Source organism: Cherax quadricarinatus, chromosome 18, assembly GCF_038502225.1.
Source record: "Cherax quadricarinatus isolate ZL_2023a chromosome 18, ASM3850222v1, whole genome shotgun sequence".
NCBI lineage: Eukaryota > Metazoa > Arthropoda > Malacostraca > Decapoda > Parastacidae > Cherax > Cherax quadricarinatus.
Genome location: NC_091309.1, coordinates 20,368,981 through 20,386,221, shown reverse-complemented (window position 1 = coordinate 20,386,221; position 17,241 = coordinate 20,368,981). Strand labels below are relative to the sequence as shown.

General features: G+C 42.9%; 1 protein-coding gene across 5 annotated transcripts in view; it reads left to right on the top strand.

Annotated features, from left to right (window-relative positions):
* The window catches only part of LOC128689431 (microtubule-associated protein futsch), a 151,569-nt gene that overhangs the window by 21,818 nt on the left and 112,510 nt on the right, over positions 1 to 17,241 (top strand). For 3 of the 5 annotated variants that reach the window (XM_070086320.1, XM_070086319.1, XM_053777728.2), the window contains one exon: positions 8,802 to 10,307. In XM_070086320.1, coding sequence (XP_069942421.1) covers positions 9,026 to 10,307 — 1,282 coding nt within the window. In that variant the 5' untranslated portion in view covers positions 8,802 to 9,025. Of the gene's footprint in view, positions 1 to 6,191; positions 6,295 to 8,801; positions 10,308 to 17,241 lie in introns of all 5 variants that reach the window. The other 2 variants (XM_053777727.2, XM_070086321.1) reach the window with 2 other exon arrangements.

The window sequence follows — 17,241 nt, the reverse complement described above, 5'->3', positions numbered from 1 at the left end:
TGAATCTTCCTCATGTTCCTCATTCTCGAGTAGCTAGGAGACCTCCAACCTTGGCAATACTCCCCACCTACCAGCTCCTGGGGTGCCATGTCTTCCGGGATCACCCCTGTCTCTAATTGTTTTGCGGTTTTACCCTCTGAAACCCCTACCTCCTTACCTTTTCCTACTTCTTCATCTCTCCCACTAGTTTCTCAGTCTGCTAGGCCTCACACGCTTGCACCTTCTTCACGTCTATCACCTGCGAAGTTGAACCTGTTTCTTAAGTCCAAGTCTCTTCACATTTCTCCGGTGCTTACAATTCCCCAACAGTTCCCCTCGTGTGGTCCTCTCTTCTCATGTGCCCCTCCATACTTTTTCCCCAATCCCCTTCCAGCTTCCTTCCTTTCCTGTTCCACTGCAGGACTCTTCTGTCCTTGCCAGAGCATCTCTCCAAGTTCATACTCCCCTCTCCTCTCAGACCTCTTTGGTTCCCTCCATAGTCTCCCCGATCTCTACTTGCTCTATCTCACTTGTCTGAAGTCATGGTATCGGCATCTTCCTTGTCTGCTGAAACACTTTATGCTACCACCAGTGCACTCCTTATGCCCCTTCTTATTTTTCACAACCGTTGCAGCAATCTTTTCCTTCACAGCATTCCGATTCCTCCTTGCTTACACGCTTTCCATTGCCTCCACACATTGACTTCACTGACCCTACTAGCCCATAGATTTTATCCCTTCTCATTGTTGGCATACCCATCTTTGTGAATAATGACTTATTTACAATGGAATATTCGTGGCCTCAGGAGTAATCGGGGAGAGCTCCAGATGTTGCTCTCCCACTTTTCCTCAGGATGTGTCGGATTACAAGAGGCTAAAGTTCGTTCAGTGGTTATCCATCCCGTTTCAGGCTATGTGCTGGTGCGTTCTTCTGATCCCTTTTCTGATGAAACTTTTAATGAGAGTTCGCTTCTTGTATGCGTTGGTATACCGTTTCAACAGGTCTTTGTTTGTTCTCAGCTGCACTATACTGCAGCCCGTATTTATTTGCACAGGTGGTATGCAGTTTGCTCTCTATATCTCTCCCCTTCCCGTGCATTCTGTATCTCAGATGTTGCATCCTTGATTTCTCCTCTGCCGCCACTCATCTAGTTGTTAGGTGATTTTAACACTAATCATCATCTTGGGAGAGGGTCCCATTGTGACTCTCGTGGTGATCTGTTGGAAACTCTTCTCACTTCTCATCCTCTTTATGTTTTAAATACGGGTGCTTCCACCTATTTTGACTCGCACTGAGTCTCTCTCTTGCATCTATCTTTCTATCTGTTCCTCGCCAATTGCCCTTGATTATGCTTGGTCTATTCTCCCGGATTTGTACGGCAGTGATCACTTTTCTATTGTTCTTACTTCTACTACGTATTCCCGACTGCCTCGTAGCCCCCATTGGCAATTTGGGCGAGCGAATTGTGGACTTGTACTCTCATCTTACCGCTTTTTGGGGGGGGTCCATCTTCGTCCTCTGTTGATGAGCTGATGCACCAGTTTTCGACCTTTGTTTTGACTGCAGCATCACGTTCTATTCCTCAAACCTCAGGCAGGCATTCTCAGACATGCATGCCTTGGTTGTCTCCTGCATGTGCCCGTGCTCCTGCACGGGCACATGTAGCTCTGTAATCTTTTGACTACCGCCCACAGGATGGGTATGTAGTGCATAATAAAGATATTAAACTAATTTACTCTCTTAGAGCTAGAATCCACGCGTTCCGCTTGCAAGTCATCGGCAGCTGGGTCTGATGATATATCCGTATGCTACAACATCTACATTCTACAGCCCTTACAGTCCTTCTGCATCTTTTTAATCTTGTTTGGACGTGAGGGGTTCTCCCTCAACAATGGAAATCTGCCATTGTACTACCGTTTCGCAAACCAGTTACTTCGGGGCTTGATACCTCTCACTATCGTCCCATTGCTCTGACTAGTGTAGTCTGCAAGGTGATGGAACGATTGGTGAACAGATGTCTGATATTGTATATGGAGATTCCCAATGGTCTTCCTCCTCCCCAATATGGCTTCTGCAAGGGCCGCTCTACTTTGGACCCCTCCCTCCACTTAGATATGTATGTGTGAAGTGGATTTGCTAATAAACACTCCGTCCTAGCAGTCTTGTTTGATCTCCAGAAGGCATATGAAACCACTTTTAGGTATAACATCTTAGCCCGGGCCCACTCCTTAGGCCTCTGTGGTAATCTACCGACCTTCCTAGCTGCTTTCTTATCTGAAAGACATTTTCGAGTCCATGTTGGCGCCTCACATTCCTCAGACTTTGTTCAGGCCGAGGGAATCCTGCAAGGTTGTGTCCTTAGTACTACCCTTTTTCTCTTGGCTATAAATGAACTACCTTCCGTTCTTCCATCACATATTTGGTCGTCACATATGTGGATGACTTCGCTATAGCTTACGCAGGCGCTGACTGTCGCCTGGTAGCGACCTCCCTTCAGGAGTGTATATGCAAAACAAAAGTAGTAGAAATTTCAAGTCATAGAAGTATGTTTACATCACAGTTTTCACGCTTTTTTTTTATTTTTGCTTGTGTTCAGTATCGTTTTCCCGCACCAGTGTCCAGCAGTAGTTGGTTCTGTTTCACAGAAACGGTATGTGCTGGAGGAAAATTAAGCTCAGATTTGAATTCACCATCTCAAAATTAGTTAGAAACACATGTTTTTAAAAGTGAACCGAAACCACTGTTGGCCAGTGGTTTGATCAATTTGATCAAGTATACTGTAGTATTGCATATAGCTCTTTTAATGTTCTCTTGCTACTCGCTGTTAAGATTTATGGTCTCGTTTACACTTTGTTATGTTAATACATCCTTACTTGCTCTAAATATATCTTGTTTAACTAATTGCTACCCAAGTGGATGTTACGCTACCGAATGTTCATCTGTTCTCTCACTAGGAATCACTATTATATTTGTATTAGTAGTTTTTGTGATGTCACTGAGGTGATTCACGTTAATGTAAAGTCACAATGCCATGTCTGGAACAATTCACAAGTAACTCGTACTTACTAAAGGAACCTTGGGGCGACGTTTCGGTCCGTCATGGACAGTTGTCAAATCACATCTTTAATTAATTCATTCGGTGTGCTGACGCCATAAAAAAAACACACTATGGGATCATCATCATCAATGTGATGGCTTAAAGTTTTAATAATAATAATAATAATAATAACAGAGCTTAGTGTAATATGAAATAATCAAAACCCAATAAAAAAGTGATACCAGATAACTGGACTAGGACTAAAGCTCTCCATGGTAAAGTTATTCAAATGTGAAGGGTCGTGGGTGTTTTTCCTGCATGGTAAAACTTCAGTGGCGTCGAGCCAGGCAGACTGTCACTGGCCGGGCCTGGGTAAACACTGGGGATTTAGTGCAACCACCCCACGTCTCCACCAAACACCATAAACCTTTAATGGTGTGTATTTTCCGATATTCGAACGAAAACAATTGCTTAGCCGTGATTATATTGTTCTTGAGTTAGAGCAAGAACTGTGTTTACCTAACACCTATCATGCAGGGTTGGATTCCTATATCACATGATGTATTTATTGCACTAGATAATATAATCTATTGGCTTGAACTGCGAGACTATTAGGGCGATGAGGATATCGTTAAGTATTCCACTGGTGGCACATTCGCCACAGGAGTTTTAAAGGGTTGGTTCCAACAAGGCTGGAGTTTCTCTTTTGTAAGCGTTACTGTCTCTCGTCTTCCTGTCCTTCAAACAGGACGGCGTTTTCGAACTCAGAGCTTTTTCTTGATTACAAAAATTTAGTATTTGTTATTCATAGTTAGGTTAACGTGAATTAGTTTCTATTTACTTATAGTTAATCAACAATAATGAGATACCGTAAAGGGCGGCTTACCACTGGCTACGAGGGACATATTGTAGTACCCCAAGTACGCATTGATTATATTGAAGTTAGAGCTGCGAGATAACCTATCACGCCGCACACTACATGCATAAACTTGCTAATACTAAAAAAAAGTGATTACTGTTAAAAACTATCTAAACATATTTCAGCCGAAGGCCCTGCTGATTCACAAATGGAATGATTCGCATTTTAAGAAATGGTAAGAGGTCATGGATTAGTATCAGTGAAATAGAATACACACATTTACAGGTGGAGTATGTGATCTCAATTTTAAGCTAAGGAGCTATTGTGGTAGAGGCAAGGTGGTAAGTAACATTTAACATGGATAATTAATATATTCATGAGGAGGCGTCAGGCCCATAAACACCTTGGGAATGGGAGGTAATCAGGTTGATTCCGAGGAAGGGGAAGGCACTCAAATTCTATAGATTAGAAACCTTTTTCCAACATTAAGGCACCCCTCTGGATATACACTAATGTATTAGAGAAGGCTGTTAGTATAAATTCCTCGATGTGTAACTCCTGGAGAGAGAAAAAAATTATCATTAATTTATAATTCAGTGTACACATTTGTGCGTGCGTGTATATATATATATATATATATCTGGAGTTTATCTGGAGAGAGTTCCGGGGGTCAACGCCCCCGCGGCCCGGTCTGTGACCAGGCCTCCTTAGGTCAGTGTCCCAGGATGCGACCCACACCAGTCGACTAACACCCAGGTACCCATTTTACTGATGGGGAACATAGACAACAGGTGGAAAGAAACACGTCCAATGTTTCTACTCTGGCTGGGAATCGAACCCAGGCCCTCACCGTGTGAAGCGAGAGCGTTAACCACCAGGCCACCAATGTATTTTGTCTTTAAATAAAACATACTTGAAATATAGGGGGTGGTAGGAGAAAATTCTCAAACAGCTTCAGGGAGAACCTTAAGTTTTCCCTGAAGCAAGTTTATTCTTTTCTCTGAGGATGAGGGTCCCTACGACAGTTCTAGAGGTGGTACCTCCCTATATTATATATATATATATATATATATATATATATATATATATATATATATATATATATATATATATATATATATATATATATATACATATATATATATATATATATATATATATATATATATATATATTATATATGTGTAATATTTATATATATATATATATATATATATATATATATGTGTGTGTAATATATATATATGTATATATATATATATATATATATATATATATATATATATATATATTATATATATATATATATATATATATATATATATATATATATATATATATATATATATATATATATATATATATATATATATATATATATATATATATATATATATATATATATATATGTATGTATGTATATTAGTGTGTGTGTGTGTGTGTACTCACCTAATTGTGGTTGCAGGGGTCGAGACTCTGTGTGTGTGTGTGTGTGTGTGTGTGTGAGGACATGGGTATGCACGTGGGTACAAGAGGTGAACTTCAGTTTGAGTAAGATGGTGCACCTTAGCATAAGTTAAGATTGTGATCTTTAGTTGGAGTTGTAAAGACCTTTAGCATTAGCGGTCCAAGGGGTACGGTGCTCGTCTGCTGCTACGCAGATGAGAATTCCAGCCCTCGCGACGTCAAGTTTATACAGTTAATTATTTTGACGATAGTGGGAAATCCCAGTTTGCATCGACAGGTTTATATGTTAATTATTTCGTGGCTCATCCCCCCCCCCCCCCAGTATCCTCGTCTTAGACCAGGCCTTTTGGTTGATATTCTGGTCACTCGAACTATTGGTGATCGCTACACACAGACCGACGAAGACACACAGCCTGGTTAGTCAGAAACAGCTAGGGGCGTATTAGTAATTACCCTTACATTTGAAGGGATGGTGTCGAATTATCTATTAAAAACTTATTTTAATGAGATATTTTACACCGTTTGTCGTGCTTCTTACTCTCGTAAGAAGTAGTTGCAGTGTGCAGATAAGTAACCATTCCTTCCAGTGTTGTCCAGGTATAAATAATTATTTCTTTCTTTCCTGTGTTTCGGGTAGTGCAGAGATTTTAGGCATTCCCAATAATTTAGATGTTTCAATAAACATGGTAACGATAGTTCTGTGTACATTCTTTAAGAGTGCAATTTCATCTGCATTAGAAGGGAATTGTTAATGCTTAGTGTTTATTGTTTAATGTATTTCATGAAAAACTAATTCGTGTGGAGCAGGCTTAATCTTCTGTTTTTTTTTTTTTACACAATTTTTTACAGGCTAAGAGCTGTTATCCTACCTCAGCTCATTTCAAAGCCCAGCCGTGTTTAATATAAACTGCCACACCCGGGATGCGATCCACACCAGTCGGCTAACACCCAGGTACCTCCATATTTGCAGCCTGGTCTTTGACAAGTCAGTACAATTGCCTTAAATATAATTATATTTGGCTTAGCATCTCTTGTTTTAGATATTCTTGTACTCCAGCCTATCATTTGCTTTACAGCTGTAAAAATAAAAATTGAGCGCCTTTATTGTAATAAATTGGATGTTACCCTGAAACAAATTGTGCCAGATAATGCATAAAAAAGTGACCGACTATAGCAATAGAAGCTAGTTGAACTAAAGGTCTAGTGTAAACTCTCGTTTCTTTATAGTTGAACCCTCAGTGTTCCGCTAGTAAGGGTCTCTCCTACTGAAATTCCTCATTACAAAAACCTAGTGAGTTCTTAGTCTGTGACGTGTGTGTGCGCGCATGCCTTTGTGTGCACACGTATGTGTGCTTTTGTGTTTACGCACGTGTGTATGCATGAGTATTCTGGTGTGGATTTGTTTTTTCCTCCCCTCAGCCTGACTCAGAGTACGCTCCTTACTAAAGGCTTCACGTCCATGACGTCACACGTCAAACACACCGCTTCCTTCTTCATGCATAATTACATTTCATGTCCGTTTCTTTAATGGTTATATTGTATGAGGGAGGTTGGATGTATAAACGTAGGTAGCATTATTTATTATAAGTACATTATTTATTGTAAGTACTTGTCTTCATTATAAGTAAATATTATTACTGATTGTATTATTACTTGATATCGTGTAACATTATTTATCTTAAAATCTCTTTCCCACCAACAATTATCATTCGTTTCCTATTTTTCATTCAGTATCCATTACAACAGCTACATTTAACAACCTGAAATATTCTGATATCTCTCTCCAAGAACACAACGACGACGTCGACTTTGTTATTTTATATCGTTGATCTTATCATTACTAGTTAATATTAACAACAACAACAACAACAACAACTAATAATAATAATAATAATAATAATAATAATAATAATAATAATAATAATACAGTAGACCATCGTTTAACACGGTTTTGTTTTGGCACATTTTGCTTATAGCACTATTGAAGATTTGCTGCACCCTCCACCACTCCCACCATCCTTGTCCAACCCTTGGGTTCATACGTGTGTAGGACCATCCTCCGCTAGGTATATATGAGTATATATTAGTTTATGTGATGACTGACTGATTTACTGACTTACTGACTTGACTGACTGACTTGACTGATTTATGCACACTCCTGTACAACCATCGGCCTCAGTACCAGAACCTCTACCATCCACCTCAGCCCAGTAGGGCCACAGTATAACTCTCCACTCTTCACAATCATCCACAAACACCAGTACCCACAATTTAAGGTAAGAAATACTATTATTTCTGTTGCATTTGTAATTTTAAGCAGTAAAAACAACATAATACCTCACGACAATGAACTACAATTACATATTCACTTTTGTAAGATCTGTTGGTCTAAAAAAAAATTGCTTGGCGTTTTGGGGGCTCCCAGGAACGTAACCCTATTTTTCCCATAAGTTCTTCAGTTTGTCTAACACGGTTTTAACTACCACGGCATTGTCAGGACCGTAACTACTGTGTTAAATGACGGTCTACAATAATAATAATAATAATGATAATAATAATAATAATAATAATAATAATAATAATAATAATAATAACAATAATTATAATAATAATAATAATAATAATAATAATAATAATAATAATAATAATAATAATAATAATAATAATAATAATAATAATAATAACAATAACTCATAATCAGAGGTGAGAAACCATCGTGAAATGTGAGGCAGAAGGAAGCTCCTTAACCTTACTCCTCAAGGTAACTATGAGAGGCCTTTTAATCTAAGGAACTTGACCCTTCCTCCTATTTCCTAGGAGCTCTTTGGCCCCCTACGGGTTTAGCGCCTCTATTTTTTATTTGTTTTATTACTGTTGTCTACGTTCCTGCCCCTTAACTTATCATTCTTCTTGTCTTATCATTCCCTGCTCTTTAACTTATTATAGCTGCCCCTTAACCTATCCCTCCCTGTCGCTTAACCTATCCCTCCCTGCCGCTTAACCAATCCCTCCCTGCCGCTTAACCTATCCCTCCCTGTCGCTTAGCCTACTCCTCCCTGCCGGGGGAGTGAAATATCCTCCACTACATTGTGGATGTGTTTTAATAATAATTGTATTATGAAACAGGTAGGGCTTTCTGGAGTAGGTGTTTGTGACCATAACCAATGGCTGTGAGGAGACGTGCTATCAGTCTTCACTCTGCAGGTTCCGCTCTCCTCAGAGATTTGACGCTGACTCAGAGCAACAGGTGTTAAGAGACTTACTGTCAGCCTTCACCCTAAAGCATTAACTCTCCTGATTGACTTGACATTGACTCAGACCAACAACTGCTCTTGCTTTTTATTCTACAGGTTCCATTTTCTGAGGGTACTGACGCTGACTCAAACATCAGTTGCATTATTTGTTTATATTGCATCTGGTGCGGCTCTTGAATAAACTTGATGTCGTCACTGTCGGCAGGTGCTGAGGCGGCCAGACTCATCGTATATTTAGTGGCACAGTGACGGCTGCGAACCTGAGGGTGTTGTGGGGGGAGGCATTGAGGGAGGGGCAGCAAAGGTGGGTGCCGGCAAGGTGGGGGGCAGCAGAGAGCCGGGCAGAGGGCGCCACAGCAGCAACAGGCAAGCGTGCCCAATACCTCACAGTGCCAGCAGGTCTGGCGGTGTGAGCGTGTGTTACATGTGATGAGTGAACAATTCCTGCAGGATGGAGTGCCACCCGGGACGCCCACCCGGGACCTTACACCCCAACCTCTTTCTCAGGAGCAGGACCCTCAACAACAGCAGGAGGAACAGGAACAAGATTCCCAAGAGATTTTGCAGTCGGGGGACGCTGACGGTGGCTTGAGCATCACAGATGACGACGACAACAGGAAGATGTCGCAGGATTTCTTAATATCAGCCAGTCCCAGAGGCTCACCGTTGTTGCAGCCTTCAGCTCAACGGCGTTACCAAGACTCAGACTCGTGCCCGAGTGTGTCGCCCAGCCCTGACCCTGATTCCCGTCTCACCACCTTTGACTTCAGCATGATAGATGTGCCTGTAGAGGGCGAAGGTATATCTGCGGCCTTACAAACAGAACGCGAGTTTTTGGATTTTATGTTATCACTTCCTCAAGTACAGAAAGAAGGTCCGGGGCGGCCATTACATGCACCAAAGGAAAGCCCCGGTCGGGTTCCTCAGGTACAAAAGGAAGGGCTTTCACAGAAGGAAGGCCCAGGACAGCTCCCACAAGAAGATGCGCTGCAAGTGCGTTCTGAACATCGCAGCCCCTCGCGGCCACCTGCTACTGTGGGTGGTGTAGTGAATACCAAGGTAGGCCTGGATCACCTCGATAATCTGTGTCGTATGATGGAACAACTTGGTGAACTTCGAGAACAAAATACTCGCTTGCAGCGACGAGTTCACTATTTGGAAGAGCTGCAGACCCTCCAAGAAATGCATCGCCACCTTCAGGAAACACTAGAAGCTCGTCGCTCAGGGCTGGGACTGTGTCCAGTTCACTTGTCGGACTCTGATTTGCATCTAGACGATGACGGCGACGGCGGCGCCGGAGACTTATCACATCACGGGTCTGAAGAGAGCCTTCTGCTGCTCAGCCATCGGCCCACACACAAAGGTAAGCCTCGATCTGCCCATACCATGGTCCGCTCACGCAGTAAATCAGTGGGTACAGACCTACTCAATACAGATACACAACCAGTACCCAAAACTAAAGTCTCGGGATGGAAAAGAGTAATAGAAGCTCTGAAATGGGAACGTGCCCTTTTGCTGCCCCCTGCGCCTACCCCGGCCACTGCCACTAGTGCCCACCACCCTACGTCCCCCCAACCAACCCCTAGCCCTCAGCCCACCACTCACCAGGACCCGTTCTTACGTCCCCATTCCTCGTCCTCGTCATCCAGCATTCTGACGGAGGTAATGACCGAAGAGGAGCTCAACCTCTACCGCCAGAACTTCGACACTAGTAAGTAAACCAATCACCATGCATGCCCCCTCCTGCACCAACATTTTCTACTCTTGTCCTGCTGCCTCTTCTGGTATGATGCTCACTACTTTTATTTAACTAGAAAAATGAGGGAGAAAGAACTTTTTTTGCAAGCTCATCCTTTTCCGCTCCTCAATTCCCTTGGGAAAATACTACATTACGATCTGGTTTTAGGTAGATTATATTAACTATGTAGGTAGTATGTGCAATAAAAATTAAGCGGTTAATTGCAGCTTGAAATAGGTAAATAATGAATCTAGTAAAATAATTTTAGTAAGCAACTTTAACCTCGGTCATCCAGAACATCATTACGTATTCTCAGTCAGGTAGAAGCTGTGTTCTAATGACCTCCTCATTATTTTAATTAAGCTATCGTCATTTATTTGTTACTAGCAATATTTAGAGAACGTTTCTTACCATTTAAATGAAACTTAAAACAATTAAGCACATTAAAGCTGTCTAAATGAAAAATTTTCGTGTACACTTAAAAAAACTCAACTATTTAAAAAATCCTTTATTTGCACAACATTTGGCTCTTGAGTAGAGGTTTTCCAAGTCCTTACAAAAACTAGAGCGTAACGTTGGACAAATAAAGTGTTATTTTCGCATACTTGTGTCTGTCTGCGTTAGGCGTTACGCCCTTGAAACCATTTTTTTTCCTAGGGAGTCTGTGCCAGTGTAGCAGTAGGTGGATTTCCATGAAACTTAGTGCATTTTTAATATTGTCAAATAACATGCTGTATTATCACACTTTAAATTATAAATTTATTTGTTGTTGTTGAGGGTCACTTGTTGATAAATTAGACACATGTGCAACTCTTGGGTATCTTTATTGAGGAAACGTTTCGCCACACAGTGGCTTCATCAGTCCATACGTAGGAGAAACTTGAAGAACAGGAGGAGAATGAGGTAATCAGTCCCTCAACCTTGAGTCGATGTGTTCAGTCCATCAATCCATCAATCCTGTTCTTCAAGTTTCTCCTACGTATGGACTGATGAAGCCACTGTGTGGCAAAACGTTTCCTCAATAAAGATACCCAAGAGTTGCACATGTGTCTAATTTATCAACATGTCGGTTCTCTGAACCATTCATCTACAATTCTGTCAGACACTGCAACTTCTTGGGATCTTAATACTTAGGAATTCTTCGCTTGCCTAATTCTTGGGCACGACCTACTTCCACATTGAACAAATGTGACACGACCTATGACTGCTGCACCTCTCCTGCCATACGGTTTATAAGCTGCTTCTCCGCTCATCTGCCGTATTCTACTCAAGATTGATGGACTGAACACATCGACTCAAGGTTGAGGGACTGATTACCTCATTCTCCTCCTGTTCTTCAAGTTTCTCCTGCGTATGGACTGATGAAGCCACTGCGTGGCGAAACGTTTCCTCAATAAAGATACCCAAGAGTTGCACATGTGTCTAATTTATCAACATGTCGGTTCTCTGAACCATTCATCTACAAAGGGTCACTTGTGTACAGTTCAGGACAGTTATTATAGGAAACGTTTCTCCACGAGTGACATCTTCAGTCCTGATACAGAGACAAGTAAGAACGAGGTGTATGTTATTGTCTCTGTCAGGACTGAAGCTACTCGTAGCGAAACGTTTCCTTTAATAAACGTTCTGAACTGCACATGTCTTTGTCCACATCTTGTCGGTATCACCATACATTTTCCTTTTTTTTTCTAGAGTTAATTTTAAGCGATTTTATATATAGTGTTCACTACTGTTAAACCTCAAGAAATGCTGAAGATTTATAATCACTCTTCGTACTTATTCTCACTTAGTTTTCTACTGGAGTGTTGCGAGTGATAGTTTTGTGTTACACTTCTGTTATCTTGTGAAGGACTCTCATGAAGATCGGCGGAAGTTTAATGTATTTAAGACATACTCTTTAAATTTTCAGCTTGGTTCAAGTGGCTGATGTTTGGGCTAATTATATTTAATAGTTTTTTGGAGGTTAACTGGGTTTAATAGAGCGATGGTTGACACACTGGCTGCAGTGGCCAGAAGAGCTCATGCATGCAGGGCAAAGCTCCTGATCATGGGCGACTTTAACCACAAGGAGATCGAATGGGAGAACTTGGAGCCACATGGGGGCCAAGATACATGGAGGGCTAAGATGATGGAGGTGGTACTGGAAAACTTCATGTACCAACACGTAATGGACACTACAAGAGAGAGAGGAGAGGATGAACCAGCAAGACTGGACTTAGTATTCACCTTGAGTAGTGCAGATATTGAGGACATCACATATGAAAGACCTCTTGGGGCCAGTGATCATGTGGTTTTGAGCTTCGAATACACAGTAGAGCTACAAGTGGAGGGGGAAGCAGGAAGGCCAGGACAAATGAAACCAAACTACAGGAAAGGGGACTACACAGGAATGAGGAACTTCCTGAATGAGGTTCAGTGGGACAGAGAACTGGCAGGGAAGCCAGTTAATGAGATGATGGAATATGTAGCAACAATGTGCAAGGAGGCTGAGGAGAGGTTTGTACCCAAGGGTAACAGGAATAATGAAAAAGCCAGGATGAGCCCATGGTTCACCCAAAGATGCAAGGAGGCAAAAACCAAGTGTGCTAGGGAATGGAAGAAATATAGAAAGCAAAGGACCCAGGAGAATAAGGAGAGCAGTCGTAGAGCCAGAAACGAATATGCACAGATAAGAAGGGAGGCCCAACGTCAATATGAAAACGACATAGCAGCAAAAGCCAAATCTAACCCGAAGCTGTTATACAGCCACATCAGGAAGAAAACAACCGTCAAGGACCAGGTAATCAGGCTAAGGAAGGAAGGAGGAGAGACAACAAGAAATGACAGTGAAGTATGTGAGGAACTCAACAAGAGATTCAAAGAAGTGTTCACAGAGGAGACAGAAGGGGCTCCATAAAGACGGAGAGGTGGGGTACACCACCATGTGCTGGACACAGTACACACAACCGAGGAAGAAGTGAAGAGGCTTCTGAGTGAGCTAGATACCTCAAAGGCAATAGGGCCAGATAACATCTCTCCATGGGTCCTGAGAGAGGGAGCAGAGGCGCTATGTGTACCCCTAACAACAATATTCAATACATCTATCGAAACAGGGAGATTGCCTGAGGCATGGAAGACAGCAAATGTGGTCCCAGTCTTTCAAAAAGGAGACAGACATGAAGCACTAAACTACAGACCAGTGTCACTGACATGTATAGCATGCAAAATCATGGAAAAGATTGTCAGGAGAAGAATGGTGGAACATCTAGAAAGGAATGATCTCATCACCAGCAGCCAACATGGTTTCAGAGACGGGAAATCCTGTGTCACAAACCTACTGGAGTTCTTTGACATGGTGACAGCAGTAAGACAAGAGAGAGAGGGGTGGGTGGATTGCATTTTCTTGGACTGCAAGAAGGCGTTTGACACAGTACCACACAAGAGATTAGTGCAAAAACTGGAGGACCAAGCAGGGATAACAGGGAAGGCACTGCAATGGATCAGGGAATACTTGTCAGGAAGACAGCAGCGAGTAATGGTACGTGGCGAGGTGTCAGAGTGGGCACCTGTGACCAGCGGGGTCCCACAGGGGTCAGTCCTAGGACCAGTGCTGTTTCTGGTATTTGTGAACGACATGACGGAAGGAATAAACTCCGAGGTGTCCCTATTTGCAGATGACGTGAAGTTGATGAGAAGAATTCATTCGATCGAAGACCAGGCAGAAATACAAAGGGATCTGGCAGACCTGGTCCAGCAACTGGCTCCTGGAGTTCAATCCCACCAAGTGCAAAGTCATGAGGATTGGGGAAGGGCAAAGAAGACCGCAGACGGAGTACAGTCTAGGGGGGCCAGAGACTACAAACATCACTCAAGGAAAAAGATTTTGGGGTGAGTATAACACCAGGCACATCTCCTGAAGCGCACATCAACCAAATAACTGCTGCAGCATATGGGCGCCTGGCAAACCTCAGAACAGCATTCCGACATCTTAATAAGGAATCGTTCAGGACCCTGTACACTGTGTACGTTAGGCCCATATTGGAGTATGCGGCACCAGTTTGGAACCCACACCTAGCCAAGCACGTAAAGAAACTAGAGAAAGTGCAAAGGTTTGCAACAAGACTAGTCCCAGAGTTAAGAGGTATGTCCTATGAGGAGAGGTTAAGGGAAATCAACCTGACGACACTGGAGGACAGGAGAGATAGGGGGGACGTGATAACGACTTACAAAATACTGAGAGGAATTGACAAGGTGGACAAAGACAGGATGTTCCATAGACTGGACACAGCAACACGGGGACACAGTTGGAAGCTGAAGACACAGATGAATCAAAGGGATGTTAGGAAGTATTTCTTCAGCCACAGAGTAGTCAGGAAGTGGAATATTTAGGGAAGCGATGTAGTGGAGGCAGGATCCATACATAGCTTTAAGCAGAGGTACGATAAAGCTCATGGTTCAGGGAGAGTGACCTAGTAGCGACCAGTGAAGAGGCGGGGCCAGGAGCTTGGACTCGACCCCTGCAACCTCAATTAGGTGAGTACAACTAGATGAGTACACACACACACACACACACACACACACACACACACACACACAGAAAATGAAAGGAATGGATGGCACGGGCGAAAGGGACTACTTAGTAGAAACAATCCAGACTGAGGGACATAAGGTGATAATTGCAGTAATGTACAACCCACCACAGAACTGCAGGAGGCCAAGAGAAGAATACGATGAGAGCAACAGACCAATGATCGACACACTAGCCGAGGTGGCCAGGAGAGCACACATGGGGGGAGCAAAGTTACTAGTTATAGGTGATTTCAATCACAAGGAGATTGACTGGGAAAACCTGGAGCCCCATGGGGGTCCCGAAACATGGAGAGCCAAGATGATGGATGTGGTACTGGAAAACCTCATGCATCAACATGTTAGAGACACTACCAGAGAGAGAGGAGAGGATGAACTAGCAAGACTGGACCTTGTATTCACCTTGAGTAGTTCGGACATCGAGGGTATCATGTATGAAAGGCCCCTGGGAGCTAGTGATCATGTGGTTCTGTGCTTCGACTTCATAGTTGAGCTCCAAGTGGAGAAAGTAGCAGGAATAGGCTGGGAAAAACCAAACTACAAAAGGGGGAACTACTCAGGCATGAGGAACATCCTTCAAGACATTCAGTGGGAGAGGGAACTGACAGGAAAACCAGTACAAGAAATGATGGACTATGTGGCAACAAAATGCAAGGAGGCAGGGGAGAGGTTTGTTCCCAAGGGAAACAGAAATAATGGGAAGAACAGAACGAGTCCTTGGTTCACCCAAAGGTGTAGGGAGGCAAAAACTAGGTGTACTAGAGAATGGAAAAGGTACAGAAGACAGAGAACTCAGGAAAATAAAGAAATTAGCCGAAGAGCCAGAAACGAATATGCACAGATAAGAAGGGAGGCTCAGAGACAATATGAAAATGACATAGCATCAAAAGTAAAGACTGACCCGAAGCTGTTGTACAGCCACATCAGGAGGAAAACAATAGTCAAGGACCAGGTAATCAGACTGAGGAAGGGTGATGGGGAATTCACAAGAAACGACCAAGAGTATGTCAGGAGCTCAACACAAGATTTAAAGAGGTATTTACAGTGGAAACCAGTAGGATTCCAGGAAATCAGAACAGGGGGGCACACCAGCAAGTGCTGGATGAGGTACATATAACCAAGGAGGAGGTGAAGAAGCTGCTATGCGAACTTGACACCTCAAAGGCGGTGGGACCAGACAACATCTCTCCATGGGTCCTTAAAGAGGGAGCAGAGATATTGTGTGAGCCATTAACAAAGATCTTCAACACATTTGAAACTGGGCAACTCCCTGAGGTATGGAAAATGGCAAATGTAGTCCCAATTTTTAAAAAGGGAGACAGACATGAGGCACTAAACTACAGACCTGTATCACTAACGTGTATAGTATGCAAGGTCATGGAGAAGATCATCAGGAGGAGAGTTGTGGAGCACCTGGAAAGAAACAAGTGTATAATTGACAACCAGCACGGTTTCAGGGAAGGAAAATCCTGTGTCACAAACCTACTAGAGTTTTATGACAAGGTGACAGAAGTAAGACAAGAGAGAGAGGGGGGTGGATCGACTGCATATTTTTGGACTGCAAGAAGGCCTTCGACACAGTTCCTCAAAAGAGGTTACTGCAAAAGCTAGAGGATCAGGCACACATAACAGGAAAGGCACTGCAATGGATCAGAGAATACCTGACAGGGAGGCAACAACGAGTCATGGTACGCGACGAGGTGTCAGAGTGGGCGTCTGTGACAAGCGGGGTTCCCAGGGGTCAGTCCTAGGACCTGTGCTGTTCTTGGTATATGTGAACGACATAACGGAAGGGATAGACTCAGAAGTGTCCTTGTTTGCAGATGATGCAAAGTTAATGAGAAGAATCAAATCGGATGAGGATCAGGCAGGACTACAAAGAGACCTGGACAGGCTACAAGCCTGGTCCAGCAACTGGCTTCTTGAATTTAACCCTGCCAAATGCAAAGTCATGAAGATTGGGGAAGGGCAAAGAAGACCGCAGACACAATATAGTTTAGATGGCCAAAGACTGCAAACCTCACTCAAGGAAAAAGATCTGGGGGTGAGTATAACACCGAGCATATCTCCTGAGGCGCACATCAATCAGATAACTGCTGCAGCATACGGGCGCCTGGCAAACCTACGGATAGCGTTCCGATACCTCAGTAAGGATTCCTTTAAGACTCTGTATACCATTTACGTCAGGCCCATACTGGAGTATGCAGCACCAGTTTGGAATCCACACCTAGTCAAGTACGTCAAGAAATTAGAGAAAGGGCAAAGGTTTGCAACAAGACTAGTCCCAGAGCTACGGGGATTGTCCTACGAAGAAAGGTTGAGGGAAATCGGCCTGACGACA